Source organism: Miniopterus schreibersii (assembly GCF_964146895.1).
Source record: "Miniopterus schreibersii genome assembly, chromosome: 13".
Lineage (NCBI taxonomy): Eukaryota > Metazoa > Chordata > Mammalia > Chiroptera > Miniopteridae > Miniopterus > Miniopterus schreibersii.
The window spans coordinates 39176153-39198927 of NC_138113.1; the positions used below are offsets into that span (position 1 = coordinate 39176153).

At 42.5% G+C, this 22775-nt stretch overlaps 2 protein-coding genes across 4 annotated transcripts; both read right to left on the reverse strand.

Moving 5' to 3' along the window:
- Positions 1-1500: 1500 nt before the first annotated feature.
- SNRPG (small nuclear ribonucleoprotein polypeptide G) lies at positions 1501-7587 on the reverse strand. Of its 3 annotated transcripts, none has more exons than XM_081157265.1 (4): positions 7303-7587; positions 6319-6341; positions 5547-5671; positions 1501-2081 (listed from the first exon to the last, which is right to left on the reverse strand). In XM_081157265.1, the coding sequence occupies exons 1-4, from the start codon at positions 7332-7334 to the stop codon at positions 2031-2033; spliced, it is 231 nt and encodes a 76-aa protein (XP_081013391.1). In that variant the 5' UTR covers positions 7335-7587; the 3' UTR covers positions 1501-2030. The 3 variants fall into 3 exon arrangements, with proteins under 3 accessions (XP_081013391.1, XP_081013392.1, XP_081013393.1); XM_081157266.1 differs by lacking the exon at positions 7303-7587 and adding an exon at positions 6691-6707 and having other exon boundaries at positions 1894-2081; XM_081157267.1 differs by lacking the exon at positions 6319-6341 and having other exon boundaries at positions 1894-2081; positions 7303-7388.
- A 1106-nt stretch (positions 7588-8693) lies between these two features.
- On the reverse strand, positions 8694-13582 carry FAM136A (family with sequence similarity 136 member A). The gene is made up of 3 exons (XM_081157264.1): positions 13384-13582; positions 12360-12500; positions 8694-10156 (listed from the first exon to the last, which is right to left on the reverse strand). Exons 1-3 carry the CDS (start codon positions 13468-13470, stop codon positions 9968-9970), a joined length of 417 nt encoding a protein of 138 aa, XP_081013390.1. The 5' UTR covers positions 13471-13582; the 3' UTR covers positions 8694-9967.
- Between the last annotated feature and the right edge of the window lie 9193 nt (positions 13583-22775).

A 22775-nucleotide genomic window follows, 5' to 3' on the forward strand; every position in this document is an offset into this window, starting at 1 on the left:
ACCATTTTGAGTGAGAAACTGGTTGCTGAAATAAGATGGTAGTTCTCAACCTTGGCTGCACTTTGAAATCACCTGTATGTCTTTAAGGCTTCCCAAGTGATTCTAATATGCAGCCAAACTTGAGAACCAGTTCTACATCTACTGTACAAAGATAATGAATGACCGCCTAGGTAGGAACAGAACAAGTAAAAGCTTGTGAATTCAATAGTAACTGCAAAAAAGTTAACATGTACTGTTAAAAATAGTTTGTCAAAGAGTCAGCTTTTTTCTAATTTCTAAAAAGAATTTTTTCTTTTGTGGAGATAGTATGTAGAGAATGTATATGCTATATTGGTAAATACTAATGAAATAGTTAATTTAATTTCTATCACCTGTAGACTTATTTTGCAATAGGTTATATTTTTACTTATAAGAAGAACAATTTAAAGTGTTGCCACTGCATCAAACCTACTCTGATTAAGTTTTCCAACAGGGCCTCTAAAATTGCTTCCTCAAAGAGCAAAATATGTTGTCAGTATATCAAGCATATTAGTTTTAATTCAGTTACAGCTTTAAAGAATATACTTTTAAAATTGGTTGAAAAATGCTATCAGCTTGTTTACTCATCTTTTTACAGAAGGGTCTGGTAAAAATGATGCAGAGGCGTAATGAAAGGCAGTTCTCCAACCTGAGTATGCATTGGACTCACCTGGAGTACTTAGAACATTGCTGGGCCTCACCCCCAGAATTTAATAGGTTTGGAGTGGCATATAAAAAAATTGCATTTCTAAGTTCCTAGGTGACTTTGCTGATCTAGGAACCACATTGAGAACCAGGTCTACAATTCAGCTCTATGTGGTTGCAAAACATCAGGCCTTTCAACTTCAGTGAAGATTTAAATGTATTGGAATAAAAAAAAAATGGAAAAAATAAAAATTGGAATAATGTATTGGGCTTCACCACCCAATTCTCCTTAAGTTGGTTTGATCCCTCTAGCTGTTCTTTTGCCATACACGTTTCCTATGAATAGGATATACCATTTTAGAGATATATGTAAGACATCCACTGTTTTTTTTTTAATCTTCACCTGAGGATATTTTTTCCATTGCTTTTCAGAGTAGACGGGAGGGGGAGAGAGACATCACTGTGAGAGACATATTGATTGGTTGCCTCCTGCATGGGCCAGATTGGGCCTAGGGATGGAGCCTCCAACTGAGGTACTCAGGCCAACACTAACCACTGAGCCAAAGTGGCCAGGGCCACTGTCGTTTTACAAGTACTTTATGTACTCACTTGTGTGTATCCCATTCTCTAGTTTTAAAATGATTCAAGATTTGTAGGGGTTTTACCAAATCACGAAAAGAGCAGGCCTAAGCATTTCCTTGTTAGGTTTATGATACATCCATGTGTAATATATTTCATCAGTTTGTGTACCTTAATATTTGAACTAGATGAATATATTATGGGCAAGCATTACCACTACTCTATATTCCACAAAGAACAATACACTGGAATATTTTTCTCTGGATTCTATTTCTAATCTTTTATTAAAAATATTTCCCCACCTATGTTAAAACCCCCCCCCCAGCAACATCATTACTTCCTGTTTTCTGTTGTATTCTACTTGGTATGTAGATGTGCTTGGAAAAGCCAGAGTATATCAAAGAATTCTGAGAATTACAGTTAGTGTTTCAGAAGGAACCCACTCAGGTTTATAGGTTCTTTATTCAGTGTTAAAAGATAGGAAAAAGGCATCCTTGCTGTTTTACGTTGATCAGATTCTTTATCAATGCAAAAAAACAACAACCCCCTTTGGAAAAAAAATCAGTCTTAACCAGGAATAGTTCATATAAGAAAAAAAATTAGAGCTAATATTCTACTTTCTAAGTTCAGACATATGAGAAAGCAGTTTTTGATCAATACAAAAGTTTATTTAACAAAAGTTCAGTGTGAAAATGGACAGGACTGGATTTTTATATTGTGTTAAAACAGGTACTGCATGGAGAGGGGACATGTGGAAGCAGTTCATCTCTGGTGAATTCAGCCATTCTTTATACTCGTTCCAAGGCTTCTAACATGATGATACTATTTCCTCGTATTACCTAAGAGAAAAGTAAATTTTAAAAGGCCATAAATCATTTGACATATCAAATCATGATTAAAGAATTTTCACTAAGTCATTAATGGTTTTTCACTATTAAATGTCAGTTTGAGGCTTTTTTTCAAGCCTTAGGAACACCAAATAACTCAAGTCTTTTAATCACTCCATGAAGCCATTTAAGCCCTTTTTAATGAGATGCACATCTTCTAGATCAAAGGCTAACAACCACCCTTTTGATATACCAAGTCTCCAATGACTCATTTCACCTCCTAAGTTGCAGAACTCAAATAACATGCCCACCACTGCCTCTAAGGGATTCAGAAATTAATGGGGAAAATATGTACAAAAGAATATGCATGTTAGTTTATGGGTTTAAGATCATTCAGGGAACAAACCAGAATGAAAGCTGTGAAAAGTAGGCTTTATGAAATGGCACTTTAGCTGGGCTTTGAAAATCGGGTAGAATTTTAACAAGAAAATAGGAAATTCTGTATCTTATCTGGGGGATAAGAAAATAATTGGCAGTAAAAGGCTATGAAGGGAAGTGGAAACAAAGATGGTTTGCTCCCAACCTTAGAAGGCCTTAAACACCAATTATTTTTTAAATATATCTATTGATTTCAGAGAGAGGAAGGGAGAGGGGGAGAGAGAGATAGAAACATTAATGATGAGACAGTCTTCAATGATCGGCTGCCTCCTGCACGCCCCTGATTGGGTATCGAGCCTGCAACTCAGGCATGTACCCTGACTGGGAATCGAACTGTGATCTCCTGGATCCTAGGATGATGCTCAACCACTGAGCCATGCCTAGCTGGGCTTAAACACCAATCTTAAAAGTGTGTGGAGGGGATCATGAGACCAAAAATGCACCAGTGAAAGTTTCACAGTTGGAATGACCAGTTCTGGCAACAGTATAGACAATTAATACAGGACATAGGGGTGTCGACCCCCCCACACACAGTTGAAAAATCTGTGTATAGCTTCTGACTTCTAGTCATACCTTGAAGGGGATTGTTTCCAGGACCCCCTGCAGGTACCAAAATCTAAGGATGCTCAAGTCCCTTATATAATGCATACAGTTGGCTCTCCACATTTGTGGATGTGTGAAACCCAGGGATACTTATTGAAAAAAATCCAAGTATAGGTGGACCTGCATAGTTTAAACCCATGTTGTTCAAGGGTTAACTAAGAGAATGGGGGAGAGAGGCAGGAAGTTATAGGACTAGCATAATGCCTGACACAGCCATAATGTGTCTCCATAAATGAAGATAAGCCAGGATACTTATGATAGCACAGCTGAAATGGCTGGTACTGAGTTCAGGAGGGATAGAAAAGTAAGTCAAACTGTAAGGCAAGGGGTCTGTGAATACAGGGTTTGCCAAAAGTAGGTGTACCAGTGTTGAGTATGCAAAACAGTTTATTCTTGTACTATTTATTAATTATTATAAGACTTTCCACATAAACAACTGTAAACCTACTTTTGTCACACCTTGTATAAAAGGCCCCTGGTCAATCCGATTGGGTTAAATAGAAGCTCAAGGAGAATGTACCTGAAAAAATTGATTTACAGGAAATCTGGGGCAAAGTCATACCTAGACACTCTAAGCTGTTTTTCCAGCCCTGATGATGGACTTTTCAAAATGCAGTAATGAAAATATGTTTGAAATAAAAAGTAACACAAATATTAGAACAAGTTATTAACAATTAGGAACTCTTATCACCTCACAGAGGTCTTTATGCTCTATGATTTACTAAAGCTAAGTTGTCTTTTTTTTTTAAAAAAAATATCTTTATTGATTTCAGAGGGAGGAAAGGAGAGGGAGCGAGAGATAGAAACATCAATGATGAGAGAGTCATTGATCGGCTGCAGCCTGCAACCTGGCCATGTGCCCTGGCCGGGAATTGAACCTGATCGCCTGGATCCTAGGTTGATGCTCAACCGCTGAGCCAAGCTCGGCTGGGCAAGTTGTCCTTTTTGATTCACCTTTCCCAAAACACTTGGACTTACCACTTAGTGGGTATACTGTCCTGTGCTGGGAAAAGAGAGGGATTCAAAGTCTGGGTCTTGGTGAGAAATACCAAAAATAATTCTTCAGTAGTCATACCACTATGGCCTAATGAATGTAGAAATGTTTGCTCCTATAATTAAGAACTCAGTATTCCTGTTTTCTTCCAATGTGAATGACTGTAATTATGACCTGACCATCTTTGCAACTTTTACCTTGACTACTTTTATTAATTAAAAAAATATATAGATTTTAGAAAGAAGAGGAGGAAGAGGGAGAAAGGGAAGAAGGGGGGAGGGAGATGGGGGGAGAGAGAAAGAGAAACATTAATTTGTTGTTCTAACGTATTTATTGGTTGATTCCTTTATGTGCCCCAACTGGAGATCAAATCCACAACCTTGGCGTACTGGGACAACACTCTAACTAACTGAGCTACCTGGCCAGGACTTATCTTGACTACTTTTAAAATTTGGGCACAATAAACCAGAAATCCAGGTTAATTATATACACAATTAAAAATAAAAGTGTGATATGTGGACTGGCAGATCTGCATCAAATGGACACTTGTTAGAAATGCATAATCTCAGGTTCCACCCCACACCTACTGAATTAAGACCTGTATTTTTATAATATAGTCTGAACCCTGGCAGGTTTTGCTCAGTGGTTAGTGTTGGCCTGCGTACCTCAGTTGCAGTACCTCGGTTGCAGGCTCAATCAGAGGCAACCTGTCTCTCTCTCCCTTCCACTCTCACATCTCTCCCCCCTCACATTTCTCTCTCCCCCTCTCCCTCCCACTCTTATCTCTCTCTCTCTCCCTCCCTTCCCCTTTCGTGCTCTCTGAAAAGCAATGGAAAAAATATCCTTGGGTAAGGATTAAAAATAAAAGACCGCCTGAGAATTTATAAGCATGTTCTTAACCTTCACAACACATTAATATTTTAACAAAAAGAAGCACGGCTAGAGATAAAGTTTCAATTGTTTTGGGGTAGAATCTAGTTTTTGTTTTTTGGGAAAACTCAGGTAATGGTAAACACTCTATACTAGAGGTTAATCTTTGCCTTACATTAGAATCATCTTCGGAACTTAAAAAAAACCTTTATGCTACGTCCCAAACTAATCTGATTCTAAGATGCAATTAAGATGGAGAACTATTGCTCTCTAATAAAGATTGACTACGGACTTTTATTATAGAATAAAGCTAAAAAATGATTTCTAACAGCTATTTCAAACCCAAGGACCTCAGAGGGTTCTACATAAGATTCAGATCTAACTTAAAGGTAACTGGGATATTTTCACAGTTGAATTGACTGCCAAATGTTAAACTCATAAGATGGGAAGTCTAATCTTGCCTGTAGTTTGCCTAACTTCAGTTTAATTCAAGACTTTGATAGAAGGGAAGTTAATGCTTATTCCAAATGAAAAATAAAATCTCTTAAGAGAAATCTCACATCCTTACTTACCACCATTCCAATATTGTTCTGTTGCCCACTGGTTGCCATCTCCACACATTCATCTATCACAAGATTCATAAAGGGATCAAATCCCCGCAATATTCCTTGGACATGCCTGCCACCATTTAATTTCACTATAAAAAAGGAAAAAGGAATTTTAATAAAACTGGCCATTATCAATCAAGTATTCATTAAAAAGTAGGTGGAGTAAAACCCAGTATACGATATATGTAATCCATTATCCTTACTATATGCCAAGCACTGGGTTAAAAATTTTACATTTACTTCCACATTTAAACTTACAAAAATCTTATCAAGTAGAAGTATCCTAACTTGTTACAAGGGAACTGAAGTATAAGGCTTTTAAATAACTGGTTCGAGGTCATACAGCTACTGTGTGGTACAGCTAGGATTCAAACTGAAGCCATGATCTTAACCCCTACAAACTTCAAGTACTACACGGGTTAGATTTTTAGTCCTCTATGTCCAAAAAAAAAAAGGATGATAAATTTTCAAATATCACAAAATAGGGAAATTCTGTTAATTTTGTGACAGGGAGGGCTTATATGAAATTATGAAAAGTCTAAAGTACTGTGAAATTTATTAAATCCCCAAACTTAGGTAAATAAAACTGTCTGGTTAGGATTTTCCTAAACCTGCTTCATTCATTAGAGGCTGTGTGCTATGAATCTTTATAAAGTTGCTCCAAACATCGTATACTGCCAAGACACATGTAAAAAGCAACTGAAAAATTAAAAACAAACAAAAAAATAAAACTTACACGATAACTTCTTGTCCATAAATCTGAAAAAGCAGAGATAAAGATTATATAACTGACTTAAAAATCTTAAGCATAAGTTAGCACAAAAGCAGGTATATACCTAATTATATAATAACTAGCTAGTCAATATAATTTGCTAAAACTATATTTACACAATAGAAATAATGAAACTTAAAATAGTAAAAACCCTGTACTGCTGTAAAGGATGAGGGAGTAATGGGCCACCCCAGTTAGTATTTATACAAAGCAATGTATTTTGGGAAGGGGCAAGATAATCAATAAAAGCAGAATAGGTTTTAAAACACATTAACGCACACTGAGTCTTTACACTGATGTGAAATACAAAAAACATTCTTGTTGTTTAATACTGACCTAATTTTCAATGACTGGATTTTATAGCCATAACAGAAAAACAAAGATCTGATTACATTTTGGTTATTTCCAAAACCAAACAAAATTGTGAAGAAATCGAAAGTTGTAATCAGACCACATCCAATCCAATAGCTCTTGTTCTATATTTGAGACAATAAGTAGCGTTTTATTTAGTATTAAGCTTTATGCTTCAACATATAAGTATATTTCAGCAAAATATATGCATATTTTGAAGCTTTAAACAATTCAAACAAGAAAAATCCCGCCTCAGCAGAACCTAGAACAGGATGCTATTTAAGATGGTTAACAAAGGGTGGCATTCGAGATCTTCAAGTAACAAGGGGGAGCGTGGGGGAGACGTGGGGCCGGGACTTCGGCTCGGTCAAGTCGGCTAAATACGGGCGCCTCCGCCGCCTTGGGTAACCATGCCGACCAGGCAAAAATGCGTGTGCGCGGGGGCCAGGCCCGGAAGCGCGGGCCCTTGGCTCGGGATTTCGGCGGCCCTGGAGCCGAATAAGCACACCAGGGGCACGGACGGGAAACGGAGCGCAATCTAAGGCGCTCGAGGCACACAAAAGCTGCCAATCACCCGCGGCCTTCGTGGATACTTACTTTTTTAACTCGGGAGGGTGAGCTTTGCTCATGGTGCTGAAGCGAGCTCAAAGATACCTCCAAACGGAATTCGTGGACGCTCCTACGCTCCCGCGGTAGGCCCAGCGTTTTGCGTCTGGCGTCACCGATCCTGTTAGCCAATCGGCTGCCGGCAACGTTCACATTTCACCTCGCGATACTTGGGGGAAAGACTGAGTTGTTATGTCTGTCCCTAGCTTCCGGTTGCATTGCCGGCGATTGGCCTGGATTGGGGGGGCTCGCGGCGTCCTTAATCCGTTTCAGCTTCTGTAAAATTGAGATAAATGTCCCGACTCTAGTTTAACGACACGGGTCAGTCCCTAATCTTAGAGGATCGCGTCGTTTATCTTATTAATATATACCAAATGAAAATAAACTCTAGATAAGTGGCCCCCTGGTAATTCTTTGGAACGTATTCCCACAGCATATAATACCTAAACCCAGGGGTTCATTAACATCGCAATTAGTGACCTCTGCCAAAGAGGAGCGTGGCAGGGCCTCAGTTTCAAGACTTTCAGTCTAGAGCCAGGGTGTGTATTCCCGACTGGACGGTCTTGCTATTCTTGTAACACTGCATCCAGATCCCCATTTAAAATTAAATGTACCTGGATCCCATACATAAAATGTTAAGTGCAGCACACAAACTCTCTTAACATGAGGTATTGATTAGAGTGTAAGTGTAAAAAGTGGTCTCTGACTTATTCCCAGTTAAGTTACCCCAAATAGGAGAATCCACATTTATGAATCAAATACAATAGGGATTATAGAAAACCTGGACCAAAATAGAAAAGCTTTGGTGATTCTAAGTGCTGGATGGTTCTCTAAAATTGAATTCATTCCCAATTTTCAGGAATGGCTCTACAGGATGGGCAAAAAGAGGTTTCCAGTTGTGAGTACACAAAGCACAGACTTTATTCTTGTATTAAGGATTGTATTTTCCATATGAACAATTGCAAACCTACTTTTGCCCACCCCTGTATTGAAATACCAATGATAGTAAAGACTTAAACTAATCACATATTTTGTATTCTCTTGGTACTTAAAATCCTAGATATTGCATATTCTCAAGAGGGGTCATAACTGTATCTTTTCTACCTCTTGTTGTTAGTGTTTAGTTGAAACTAGAAACCTGACATAGTTACTGAAATCGTTTTTTTAGTCTTATAGACAGTTTCTATCTTTTGACATTAATGGACTTCAGGTGCCCACGAAAATTTTCCCGTTTACAATGACCAGGTCCTGCATCTAAACCGTTAACACCTAACTTTCACTCTTCTGGACCTCTTAAGAAAGTTATTTCACACATTACAAAGAAAAGCATTCTTAGAAAGTTATATATTCACTGCCCAGATATAAAAAACACAATAGTGGAGGAAAAATTAAACCTCATTTATTTTTTAAAACCAGACCACTAGGAAAATATATCATAGCCCTGAAACAGGAAACAGACAGGCTATATTATCATTTCAAGTAAGAAGTTGGTAAAAAGACAACAAGGTCCTTATCAAAATAGTAAGGTGCCAAAGCTGGGGTAGGAACACATGTTGCAAAGGCCCCAGCCAAAAGTGGTATTGGGTAATGAGGGGCTGCCCCTCTTTTGCTCTAATGGAGCAATAGCTCACCTCTGAGTTGCTTGCTTTTTCTCCCTTGACCTTCCTGTTGCCAAAGGATTATCTCAGTAGGGCTCTGTTATTTGAGGGGGCTAAGTAAGCAATACTGGGTTTAGGTTTCATTCCTGAAAACCAGGTTTTTCCCAAATCCAGTACTTAGTAACTTAATGAAGCAGCCAACAGTTCCTCTTGCACTGTTCAATCCTGGATATTGGTATATAGCACAATCGAAACCCCCTTTTCCTTCAAGGTAGAGTACCACTGCAAGATTGTCCCGTCACTCTGCTATAGACAGGCTTAGGGCCCATCTCAGCAGCCAGTGAGAAGGAAGGTCTGTCTGCTTCCACACCCAGTGTGACACTGCCTCTCATGTTTCTGGAGGGTCGCTGAGCTGGAAGATGTAATGTGTGAGAATTTAAGATGTGCACATTCACATGACAGACAGAAACAGATATCCAAAGGAACTTTTCCAAGTTTTTATCCAAACTACCTCCCCAAACTCCACATCTTAAATCAACTTCATGCCCTTGTATATAAAACAAAACCAAGCAAAACAAATACCCAGAAACCGTTTTTCCCATTCTAAATTAGTGACCTCATGGCTTTTGTTTCACAGCTTATGGAAAATGGTGTGGTAATGCTTCTGGTAAACAGGAGGTTGGCAACAAACAGAAACACCTCTTCTCACATTCTGCCAGATCACTGGCAGGTTATAGAGGAACCTGTCAGCCTGTTGGTATCTCAAGAGGGCTCTGGCTTTGTTTGAGGGAAATGCCTGCTACCAGGATAAGCATTTTTCACATAAAATTTAGGCTCTCAAAACTCTCTGACCCAAATTTTAGCACCAGTTTTTTCCATTTCACTTTCTAGGATTAAAACATAAAAGAACCAATGTCCAGGGGCAAGTGACACATGCCTTAAACTTGCTGCCATCCTTAATTTCTTCATCCATAAACTTTGCTTAAAAGACCAAAATTCTCACTCTTCATTTTAAATAGATTCCTGCCCTCAGCCTCAATGGCCAATGGCAAAGACTTCTATTTCTGAATGCCTGAGAGAGACTCCTTCATCTTCTTGGTCATGGTTGGAATGAGGTTCATATGGTCATCCACACACTTGGTCACACAACTCTCCAGCTGCCGCTTCACTTGAAGCTCTTTACTTCCTGCATCTATTGAATCTTTGGCTTTGTCATTGCAATGCATGGTGCACCGGGCCAGGCGGTCCTGTGGCAAGAGGGGAGAGAAGGCTGAGAAACTGGCCTTTAGTTACGGAATGCTTATCATGTGCTAGGCCCTATTCTACATATAGTTAAGTCCTTACTTAATGTTGTCAATGGAACTGCGGCAAAACAATGTACAATAAAACCAAATTTACCATAGGCTAACTGATATAAAATAGTTAAGTTCCTATGGTATTTCGTCAATGTTATAACAAAATGACATTGTTTGAGGATGTGCTGTGTTTTGGCTCAACATGTATTATCTTGCCCGGCCGGGTGTGGCTCAGCGGTTGAGCATCGATCTAGGATCCAGGCGATCGGGGTTCGATTCCCGGTCAGAGAACATGCCCGGGTTGTGGGCTCAATCAATGACTCTGTCATCATTGATGTTTCTATCTCTCTCTCCCTCTCCTTTCCTCTCTCTGAAATCAATAAAGATATATTTAAACAAACAAACAAACAAACAAACAAACATGTATTATCTTGATGAATTAAAGAGACACTATAGGGACATCTGTAATACTCTTCAACAATAAAAATAAATGAAAAGAGACACTATCGTGAAATTAACTGGATTATCCTGATTGAAACAGAGGGTGGCACCAGGAGGGCCCAGACAAAGCATTACTAGAAAGCAGGTGAATGACAGAATAAATTATACAGAAGCCCCTTCCAGGAAGTGAGAAGTAACCAGAGGCCAGTTACTCAATTACAGAAAGACTTACAAACATCTTGATTATTTAATGCCTGTCCTTGCTACAGAAAAACACCCAACAATTATTTACTGACCATCTACTATGTGCCAGGCATTTTTCTAATGAAGGATACAGCAATGAATAAAACAGATAAAATTTTGCCCTCACAGAACTTATATTCCAGTAAGGGGAGATAGGCCAATAAAATAAATAAGTGGAGATGTTGAGGGAACAGTTGGATATATGAATTTGGAGATCAGGAATGAAGTTGGTTTAGAGATATGAATGTAGAAGTCGTAAGCATATAGATGATAATTATAACCATGAGACTAGAGAGAACTAGATAGAAAAAAGATTCAAGGACAGCCCTGGGAACTCCAATGTGCAGAGGTTGGAAAGGGTAAAAGCCAGCAAAGGAGGCCACAAAAGGACAGCTAAGGAGAGAGGTAGAAACCAGGAAAGTGAGGTGTCCTGGTAGCCAACTAAATGAAGTGTTTCAAGGAGCGGGAGAATGATGCTACTATGCGAATGATGTAAGTAGATTAAGATGAAAAATGAGAAATGACCCATGGATTTAGCCCCGTGGAGGGGAATGGTAAGAGCCGTTCTGGCATAGTAGGAGAGTAAGTCTTACTGGAGAGGACTGAAATGTCATACAGCAATCCAAGAATCAAAATTTCAAAGATCCTATTTATAAAATTAGGTGTCAAAATAAACATAAAACCCCTTTGGAGTTTAATGATTTTGGAGACATTATTCCTATCAGCAATTTTAAAGAATTTTATACAGCAGAATGTAAAAATGTATAACATTAGATATAATTTATCCATGTGAACCAAAACCTAGGCTATGAAAAACTTAATAGAAATGGGCCCTGCTTCCCCCAAGTTCCAGAAAAGTATACTCAGAGGAAGTGAGTAAAATGAAGCTGTGGCTACCCTTTGCTCCAGACAGGGATACAGGGGGCTCCTAGTGACCTCAGAGGGGCTTGTGAGGCAGGCTTCAGGGAGTCAACAATAACGCTTCATATAAATGACTGCTCTTTAGTGACATGGAGGCTGCCCTCTGGGTGTAGCAAGTGGGCAGTCCGTACCTTTTTAAGACAAGTCTATTCCATTTTTCTGGGGATTCTGCTATTGTAAGAAGGAATTAATATATGTTTTAGAAAGGTTTGCACTATACAGTGTGTGTGTGTGTGTGTGTGTGTATATGTATATATGTGTGTGTGTATATATATATATATATATATAAAGTATTTGGTAACTACAGAAAAAAAAGCATAAGGCTCTTGGTCATGAACTCCCTTGGTAACTCATTGTTTCTATGGGAAATACAGCAAGCAATCTCCAGGACTGTGCCCAAATTTCAAACACTGTGAAGACTGGTTGACCACAGCACTGTCACCAGTGTTAATAGAACCAAGACACTAAAGTGAAGAGTTTTGTAGCAAATGCTTGTCATCTGCAAAAGAACAGCATCAAGGACTAGAGTCCTGTCTGGGATATTCCTCACCTGGAACTTTTCCAACTCGCTGGTAACCAGGGCCTGGGCTTGAGCCAGGGGTGCGTGGCAGCGCTCAATGCACTGGTGCACCTGCTGCATGGACGCCTGGCTGTCCTCACAACAGCCAGCACTGCACCGGAACATGAGGCCCTGGTAAGGGAGGGTAGAGAGGGGTCAGGCAGTTAAGCCCCAGGGACAGAGATGATCATGGAGTGCAACAGGCGTTAGGAGGAGTGCCTATATATTTGCACCTCTCCTTAGACTAGACATCAGGCACGGGAAAATGATCCTTTGTGCCTCTCAGAGCGTGTCCTGGCCTTCTTGCTTCTAGCTCAGTGGCAACTGTTGCCTCCGGGGCTGGATGGATGGGGAAGGTGGCCGAGGGTCGGATGAAGCCAAATTCTGAAAACCAGGCGCCTATAACACAGGGTTCAGAGGTCGGCAGCCTAGTAATCTGTATTCCACCAGGGGGTAACCCATTCATTAATCAATGACGGGGGGTACTACAAGGGAAACTCACAATCCTCTTAGGGAAGCAGGACCAACAGCCACAAAACATTTAGGGGATCAACGCGAACAGCACATAAACCAGCGCTTCGCCGCGGGAAGAGCCGGGCATGGCCCGGCCCCTGAGGAGGCGCTTTCACCTCCCCGGTCTTTCACCTTGGCCACGCTCTTTCGGCCTCAGGCCGCTCGCCCGCACCGGGGGCCGGGCTAGCTGGGAAGGCGGGGCCCACGCCTCACCCCAGGGGCTCCCTAAGCCGAGTCCGGGCCCCTCCTCGCCCCCGGGTCGGTCGGGGCGATAAACGGCCTCGCGCGGGGCGAGGACGCGCAGGTTTCATCCGCGCAGCCCAAACGCCAGCGTTTCCACCCGAGGAGGGCAGGGCCCGCTTCCCAGGGCGCCGCGGCGACCCTGGGGACGCCCGACCCGGCTCTGCGGGGAGGGGCGGCTGCGGGACGGAAACGGGCTGCGGGAAGGGGTCGGGAACGTCGCACCGCCGGGCTCCCCCCGAGTCGGCTGCCGCCCGGCTACCTGCATCTTCCGGATATTCTCTCTTTCTAGGCTCTTCACCATGGAGTCCACCGCCTCCTGCACCCGAAGCTGCTGCACGTCCGCCATGGCTGCCCGCGCGGCACCGCGCCGCTACGGCGCCCACATGGACTCGGCGCCGGGACCCGCCCCCTCGCCGCGGGTCGCGGGCCGCCGCGGCCCGTCCTTCCCCGCGCCCGGCGCCCCCTGGCGTCCGAGAGGAGCAACTGCACGCCGGCCCCTCTCCGCCTCCCGCTCGGCCCCCCTCCGGCTCCCCGCGGCCCTGCCCAGCCGCTCGGAGTCTGCGGTGAGCACCCCGATCCAGCCGCCCCCCGCAGCGAGGGGCTCATTCCCCCGATCTCCGCACAGCTGCCGGGGGAGCGCCTCCCTGCTCTTCCTTCTAACTCTTAACACATACCTGATATGTATAATTAACGTGCAGAAAAATGCTCCGCTCTTAGGCACAGCTTGGTGAATCTGACAAACCTGCTCTTTCCCAGTCTCTGTCCTTGCTCCCCCTATTCCTTCACCACCTTACCCCAGGTAACCGCTGACCTACTTTCTGTCTCTACAGGTTACAGTTTCCCTTTCTAGAATTTTATATATAGGGGTGGGCAAGAGTAGGTTTGTAGTTGTTTGTATGGAAAATAACACAATCATTAATAAATATAATGCAAGAATAAGCTGTTTTGAGTACTCACAACTGTAAACCTACTTTACCCCCCCCCCACATATATGTCAGTACGTACTTTTTTTGTGTCTGATTTCTTCACTAGCATAAGCTTTTGAGATCCAGCCCTGTCGTTGATTCCTGTTTGTTGTCTAAAGGGACATAGCACAATTTGTTTTTCCATTCCCCTGCTGACATTTGGGTCTTTTCCAGCTATTAGCTGTTAAGAATAAAGCGGTGACTATGAACATTCTTGAGCAAGTCTTTTGTAGACATAGATTTCCATTACTGTTGGGTAAATATCTTGAAGTGGAATTGTTGGATTGTTGGTAGATGTATGTTTATGCATTTATAAAATATTAGCCTCAAAGGCAATGCAGAGGCTACAGGTGGAGCATTTATGTTCCAGCAACAGCAAGCAGCTTCTGAGCTCCTGGAACAGTTCCATCTGGAATGCCTCACCTTCCACCCCCAACTTTACTATCCTATGCTTATTGAACACATATTGGGCCCTTGCTAGACATGAGGCACTGTGCTAGGTAGGGGTAAGGGTGCATAGGGGAGCATTAGTGAAGGTGAAGAGGGCAGACACAGGCAATGTTGGAAGAGATGTGCTCTAGGGGGTGGTCCAGGCTGGCAAGAAGAATATCTTGAAGTGGAATTGCTGCCTTAGGAAAGCTTTCTTAGAGGCTTGCCTGGCACACAAGAGGTGACGAGAATGCCATGCCAGGCGCGGGGAGCTGCTGTGAACAAAACAATGTGAAATAGCTTGAAGTTTGGGGAAGCCAAGTGATTCTGCTGACTTGGATCCTGGAATAGAAAAGGAGACTGATGAGTGAGGGGGCACAAGGAAAGGTGCCCTGACATTGAAATTTAGGCATTTGCCGCCATTGGGCACTAGATGGCAGGAGAACTCTGGTTTGGAGGCAGGGGGAAGCTTGTGTCAACCTATCGTCCTTTTAAGAAAGCTGCTTTCTGGATGGACCTGGAGGGTATTATGCTAAGTGAAGTAAGTTAGTCAGAAAAAGGCAAATACCATATGATTTCACTTATTTGTGGAATCTAACGAACAATATAAACGAACAAATGAAACAGAAACCAACTCATAGATACAAGGAACAGACTGATGGTTGCCAGAGGGCTGGGGGACTAGGTGAACAAGGTGAAGGGATTAAGAAGTACAGACTGGTACTTACAAAGTAGTCACGGGGATGTAAAGTACAGCATAGGAAATATAGTCAATAATATTGTAATAGTTATGTATGGTGCTAGGTGGGTACTGGAAATATCAGGGGAACACTGTCTAACCACTATGCTGTACACTTGAAACTAATACAAAATAATATTGAATATAAATTGTGATTAAAAAAAAGAAAAGAAAGCTGCTTTGTTCAAGCACTAGGCTCTCTCTAGCCCAAGCGCTGGTAAAACTCCCTGGACACTGCTGCTCAGGGTTTGAGGCACCCTTTCCACTTCAAACCAGACTAGAGGTGTCTCCAGCAGCTGCTGGAATCAGGGTGACACTAGCTATTATTACAGTGTGCCAGGCGCTGTTTTAAGTGCTTTGCGTGGATTATTTCATTTAATTCCCACAACAATCCTATGAGATGAGTACTTTGTTATCCACTTTTCTCCCAGTCAGGAAGAAAACTGAGGCCGAGGGAGGCTAAGCCACCTGCCAAAGGTTACACATTTAGAAGCATGAATTGATGGAGCTAGATTTCCAACCTGAGTGAACTGACATCAGATTCTAGAGTAGAAACCTCAATCATGACTTAATGTTTACACTTATGTCTCCATACTCCACTGAGAGGCCTTTCTTCTTTAGAGCACAATCTGAAACTCCTCACTTTCCCCTCATTCCTTATGTCAGACCGAATCTCTCCAACAAGTCCTACTTGTAGGAGCCTGGTTAACCACACTAAAATGAATTTAAAATTCCTTGAGTAATGCAGCCTTGCTAGTTTGTGTATATGAAACGAATGGTTCTTTCTTCATATATGATTTTATTGATGTTTTAGAGAGAGAGGAAGGGAGAGAAAGAAACATCAGTTGGCTGGAGGGGGTAAATGGGGCCAAAAAAGAGGACATCTGTAATGTTTTCAACAATAAAGGTATATTAAAAAAATAAGTTGAACAAATAGAACAATGAAGATCTACTTACATAGTTTTCTCCTAGATTTACTGTTAATATTCCTTTACGTTTTCTTTCTTTTTTTATACACATATTCTCTTTTCTGAACCATGTGAAGTAAATTTCAAACATTATGACTTTTCTCCCCTAAATACTTCAGTATGTACCTCCAAGATCAAGGGCCTTGTCTCACATAACACAATACCGTTATCACACCCAAGATACTTAACCTGACCCGGCAGTACCATCTGCTATAAGGTCATATTCAAATATCCCTCACTGTCCTTACAATGTACTCTGTGGCGGTTTTTTTCTTTCTCCAGCCAGAATGCAATTAAGGATCACATGTTATACTTAGTTGTCATATCTCTTTGGAATCCCTTAATCTAGAACAATCTCTCACCTTTTCTTGTCTTTTATGAAAATAAAAAATTTGAAGACTTCCAGTCTTGTAGAATGTTCCACAATCAGGACTTGTCTGACTGTGCCTGCATGCTTAGATTTGGGTTAAACATTTTGGTCAAAAATTCTGTATAGGTGAGATGCTATTGCAGGTGTACTTCTGCTATTATATCTTTTTTTTTTTTTTTTTAAATCCTTATACAAGGATATTTTTTCCATTGTGTTTTGGAGAGAGTGGAAGGAAGAGAGAGAGAAACATTGATGCGTGAGAGAAACATCAATTGGTCGGTCGCCTCCCACACTCGCTCAGACCAGGAACTGAACCCGAAACCTTCTTGCATGTGCCCTAACCGGCATCGAACCTCAGCCTTTCAGTGTCCCGGACGATGCCCCAACTCACGGAGCCACGCTGGCCAGGGTTCTGCTATTATATCTTTTTTGTTGTGTTAATCCACCTGAGGATATTTTTTCCCATTGATTTTTAGAGAGAGGAAGAGAGGGAGGGAGGAAGCGGGAGAGAGAGAGAGAAACATAAATGAGAGAGACACATCTATTGGTTGCCCTCCCCCACCCGTGCCTGGACCCGGCCGGGGATCAAACCTGCAACCCAGGTATGTGACCTTTCCAGGAATCAAACCCATGAGCCTCTGTGTTTGGGCTGGTGCTCTAACGATGGAGCCACACTGGCCAGAGCAGCTATTATATCTTAATCTTGCAAATTTTCTTCTACTTTTTTTGTGTAACTGAACTTCTTCCTGCTTTTTTGGAGAAGACTCTCTTGCAGCCCTGCTCCTTTAGGACTGCTCTTTCATCTTCCCTCTGAAGATATTGTTTTCCAACTGTGGGTCATAACTCTAATTAGTGTCCAGTGCAATACACTTAGGGGACTGCAACCAGCACTTTAAAGAACAAAATAGAATAGGCTGGAATGAAAGAGAAAATATCAGACTGTATGGCGCATGGTAAGGGTTAAGGGATGTTTTTGTAAAAGCTTTTTTTCCCTTCCCTCTATATGTAAAATCATATTTCTTACTGTTGGTAATGGTCATGAGTTTTGAAAGTCCTGTGCTGAAGTATTATGTAGGTCACAGATCTGGGTTCTGATAAACACAGGTCTACAGAGTCAACCTTGGGCTGAGCATCAAACTCTTCTTGTTTTCAGCCTACCTCTGACAATCTGTCTTTGGGCTAAGTCACAGAGCCACTCCCCCTTTCTCTTCCTTCCTTCTCCCTTATATAAATACTATTAACTCTCAGGGGTGTGGTGACAGGCTGTGAGTTAGTGTCTCTGAGGTATGAGGTAAATAGTTATTATTGTTGTTGGAAATCCTGTATTTCTCTCTCTCCCACTCTTATTACTTTGGTTGTTATAGTGAAAACAACAATGATAATGATAATAATAATTTGTGGAGACTGCTGTGGGCCAGGCTTTGGGAACAGTGCTGAGGAGCCCCATAAGGAAGACCTTTTGTGGGGTAGTGTTCAGTTCAGCCTAGAGGAAGAGAGGCCTATCGTACATGTTCTTAACCCAGAGGGCTCTGTTTCTCATACAGTGAAGGCCCATCTGGGGAACTCTGGTTGACGTCTTTGTGCTCATCTTAGGTCTTCTTTTCTCTGGGACTCAGTTTCTTTATGTGTAAAATTAGCAGGATTTGGTTAGATTATCTCTATGGTTCTCATCAACTTTAGTCTGTGTGATACCCTTTACCAAAGAGACTGAGAGTCTCTTAGTAATTGGAAAACATACCTGACCACCAGGTTATGAAGGATACGAGTGGAGGGAGATCCATTCTGAGGGTTTTTTTGAGACTGAGTAGAAGTGGTAGGGGTCGAGAGGATAAGTGGTGAAAAGAGTGGGCAGTTAGAAAACAGAATGAGGACATTGGGCTCCTGAGAAAACCAGTGATTGGGGAGAAACTTTAAAAGGGGATCCAGGGAGTCACAAAGACTGACTTCTACTATAAACACTGAATACTATTATCTATTGCAAACACCATGCAGTGCAAATATTAAAAATATACCTGAGTTTAACAAGAAGAGTGATGCTAGTTGGCTCGATGTGGTTTCTCTTGGTGATAGGAGAATGTCAGCGGCACTCACATAAAGTTTAGGCATCTCAGATCTGACAGGGCGAGCACAAGCAGCTCATTCCTCATCTGACCCTCATCACTGTGAGTCACTTAATCCTAGAGAATTAAAAGGTTGCTGTCGATTTCTAAAAACAAGATTTGTATGCTTACTTGTGTCATGAAATCAACCTAATTTAGTGGGTGGTAAGGGGAGGGAAGGGGGAGTTGCCATTTAGGAGGTCAGTGCTGAGGTGGGGCCCCCAGATGCAGCCTGTGATTCCTGGTCAAGAACCCAAGGTCAGGAGGCAGGACTGTTAGGTTCCCGCTAAAGTCTTAGCAGACCTGCAGGGTGGGTCCGTCTGAACAGCACAGGGGGTGGAGTGCATTTCCTCTCCTGACATGAAGCAATGTTGGTAGTAATGGGAAAGGTAATCAGCATGACTTTCTGTCCTCTCTGGTGGAAGCATGGAGAGTCGCTCTGCAGGGGCCAGGTGAGCACATTCTTTTTTAAAAAAAATATATTTTTATTGATTTCAGAGAGAGGAAAGGAGAGGGAGAGAGAGACAGAAACATCAATGATGAGAGTCATTGATCGGCTGCCTCCTGCACTCCCCCTGCTGAAGATCGAGCCCTCAACCCGAGCATGTGCCCTGACCGGGAATTGAACCGTGATCTCCTGGATCCTAGGTAAATGCTCAACCGCTGAGCCACACCTGCTGGGTGAGCATGTTCTTAATAAAGTGTCAAGAAATGGAAAACAAATACCCTTGGCTCACCTGTGCTAGCCTGAGAGGACCTCAAGCTACCCAGAGAACTGTGCACATCTCAAAGGAGTGAGGCATGGGGTGTGACCAAGGCTAAGTTTCTTAGTCATTTGTACTCAGGAATAATAAAGCTAAAATGTATTTGATAGGCAGATGTGAAGGTGATAAAGTATCACACAAAAGGACAACCACAAAAGGGTGGGCTGTGTGTGTGAGATGTACAGTGGGTGAGAGAAAAGGAAGGAGCTAGCCAGTAGTTATCCAGAGAGTTGCCTGGAGTACAGACATGGTGCGTGTACATGAGCCTTGAGTGTACTTCAGCACTGAATTTCCTGTACTTTTTTGCCCCCATCACTACTCCACCTGAGCTCCCATATCCTGATGGCACTTTGGGTTCCCTATAACCTGGGGGTGTGGACATCATATAGAGTGGTCATCCCTTGGGACTGTGGAAATAAATGAAGATCAACTGAATGAGAAAGCAAAGGCTATTTATTCTGAACTTGATGCAGTGAGGGAGTCAGCCAGCATCACTTGCATTTGGGCAGAGACTCAAGGACTCAAGGAGAAGAAGTGGGGAAGTTTTATAGTAAAAAAAAGGGAAGGCTTCAGGTCTGTCCTGATTGGAGGTTGTTGGCATGGGGAAGCTGTAGGTAAGCTAACGAAAAGTGGGGCATCTAGCCCTGGCCCGGTGGCTCAGTTGGTTGGAGTGTTGTCCTATATACCAAAAAGGTTGTGGGTTCGATCCCCGGTGGGGCCGCAGACGGGAGGCAATCGATCAATGTTTCTCACTTTGATGTTTCTCTCTCTTTGAGTGTCTCTAAAATCAATAAAAAACATATTCTTGGGTGAGGATTAAAAAAATAAAAAAATAAAAGCGGGGCATCCTATGTGATTGATTAAAGGTGTATATTTGGCTTTCTCTGATTGGTCGTAAATTTGAAGTAGGGACAAACATTAGGGAAGTTGTCAGTTATGAATAAAACCCTGGCCATTTGGGGCTGACTGTTACCAAAGTTATTGTTTAGCTTCCTGGATTGTCATTAGAGACAGCAATTTGGCTTCCTGCAAGTCTGATTTACAGCAGGCCGGCTTCCTGGGTTTTACTGTAGACAAGCGGGTTGGTTTCCTGGACCGGTTGCTGCAGGTTGTGGGTCAGGGTTCTGTTTTTACATATGGTCTGGCCACTGTTCGTTTGTATGTTCGTCTCTCAGACCTGTTCTGATAGAAGGGAGCTACAGGGCTGGCCTCCTTCCCCCAGTCAGCTTTTCCCTTTGGAGAACAGAGTGGTTGTATTTTCTGGGACTGTGGCAACATTTTCCTTTTCTCAGCTTGTGTGGTGTGAAGAAGGAGCCTGGGAAGGTTGCTTGAAAGAAAAGAGCCTAACTGGCTCTATTCAAATTTTTTAGAGGAGACAGAATTTTATCTATGCTTTGAAGATCAACAGTGGTAAGAACTTTCTTGCTCTGCTAAACATTTGATGATCTCAAATGAGATTCCTGAACTCTTGCTGCTGGAAGTGGGGCTCTTGGGCTAACGGTTGATGTGCCAAGGAGACAGTGGCACAAGTCAGCTTGGAGCATCTTTCCTCCTACACAGTCCTACTTGTCCTCCAAGGCCCAGAGAGAGGCATTCCTGGAATAGTCCCACTCATGGTGACCTATCCCACTTCTCTGCATTTCTGTAACACCTGTGGGAATGATTTTTTTTCCAGCTCTTCATCTCACTCAGCTTTCCATAGCCACCTGACTGTGAACCCAGGGAGCAGAAACCACATCTTACTTTTGCTTTAAATTCCTTTGGAGCCCAGGAATGTCCTGCACACAGTAGGCTTGCCTAACTACACGAGGAAGTGATAGTCTTGTGGTAAGGAAAATGTGGTTCAAGTTAGTGTATGAAGAAGTCAGAGCATAATAAATGCATTGCGCTGACAATTGCCAGACTTTGTTGCCTGAACTAAGATGGTCAGATTCACTAGGCAGAGATTGAAGAGGAAACACAAAGGTATCTTCATTGTCTGATGAAGGACTCTGCATTGGGGCTGATGGTGTAATTTCTTACCACTTTGGCATTGGCACAGGCACATAGACGTGTGTAGTGCTGCTGTTGGCTGTTGAATGTCTGCAAAGTCCTCCCTACTGGGGCCACCTGTCCTTTAAGATTTCAGTAAAATTATCTCGAGCCCTCATTTACATCTGCTGGGAGACTGAGCACCCCCCCAATTTCTCTGAGAATTGTAAGGGGCTTCCATTTCTCTCACTTAATCCTGGTTGGAATTCTCTGCCTGTGTGTTCTCTCCTGCTGCCACATCTCATCTCCTGTGCGTGCGATCCCATTTCTGAACCCTGTCATCTTGCACTAGAATTTGCCCTGATTCCTATACACCCTCTCGGTACCATGGACACAGTGGAGCATGTGTGGGTGGCAGTTGACCAAAGGTCTGAAGCCACAGAAGTTATACCGCATCACAGTGCAGCAAACAACTTTAACTTGAACCTAGGACAGTGTGGTTTGTAAGTCTTCAGCCATTCCTGTCTTTTTGGAGAAGTAGAACACCCCATCTGCTGAGAGGTTTGGCTCCTCTTTCCTCTGGCCCTTTCCCATGTGCTTGTAATAGTTAAAGTAAAAAACTAAGAGGAAAATAAATGGAGAAGACCATGGGCCCCATGATCAACCTGGGGCATAGAGGAAATAGGTCTGGTGGTGGGGAAAGTTTATTTATTCACCTACTACATGGAGACATTATTCTAGGTACTTTGCAAATATCTATTCATTTAATAACCCTTATTCTAATCTTATGGGGGATTACACTCACTCCCATAGTTGAGGAAGCAGGGAAGTTGAGTACCTTGGGCAAGGCCATGTGTTTGCAAATAGCAAAGCCAGGGTTTACATCCAGGTTAACTGTCTCTAAAGGCCATGCACTTAACCACCAGGCTTTCATGCATATTGACGGGGGTTCCTGTGATCCCTGTGGATCAGTGGGGTTCAAGGCAGTGGTGGCAATGGGGCACTGAGGCTCAGGAGGCTGTAACAAGGCAGCAAGCCTTTAGTGGTTTTCGAGGAGTGAGTCACTTAGAGTGTTAGCCAAGTTCTTTACAGACACAAGAGGTGTCAGCCTGGTAAAACTGGGCTGAATGTGAGAGGAGAAGGGGAAGGGAAGACCTGGTGGGTTGCCAGAGAGCTGTCTGTCTATAGTCTGGCTGTGGCAGCAGCCACAGTGGAATTTGCAAGATTTGTTACAGATGTTAAGTGGTGCTGAGAGCTACCTGGTGTCACAGTACAGCAACCTCACTAAAAAATGTAGAAAACAGTTGCAAAGAAAGAGTTCCTCTCTCATGATTCCCTATGGCCTT

Bases quoted from the DNA above. Each gene is read 5' to 3' on its own strand.
- SNRPG (XM_081157265.1), bottom strand. From the start codon at position 7,334: ATGAGCAAAGCTCACCCTCCCGAGTTAAAAAA. The intron at 6,342-7,302 runs GTAAGTATCCAC...CTGCTTTTTCAG, and splicing joins CACCCTCCCGAGTTAAAAAA to ATTTATGGACAAGAAGTTAT. The intron at 2,082-5,546 runs GTAAGTAAGGAT...CTTTTCTCTTAG, and splicing joins AGAACAATATTGGAATGGTG to GTAATACGAGGAAATAGTAT.
- FAM136A (XM_081157264.1), bottom strand. From the start codon at position 13,470: ATGGCGGACGTGCAGCAGCTTCGGGTGCAGGAGGCGGTGGACTCCATG. The intron at 12,501-13,383 runs GTAGCCGGGCGG...CTCCCTTACCAG, and splicing joins AGAATATCCGGAAGATGCAG to GGCCTCATGTTCCGGTGCAG. The intron at 10,157-12,359 runs GTGAGGAATATC...CTCTTGCCACAG, and splicing joins GCGAGTTGGAAAAGTTCCAG to GACCGCCTGGCCCGGTGCAC.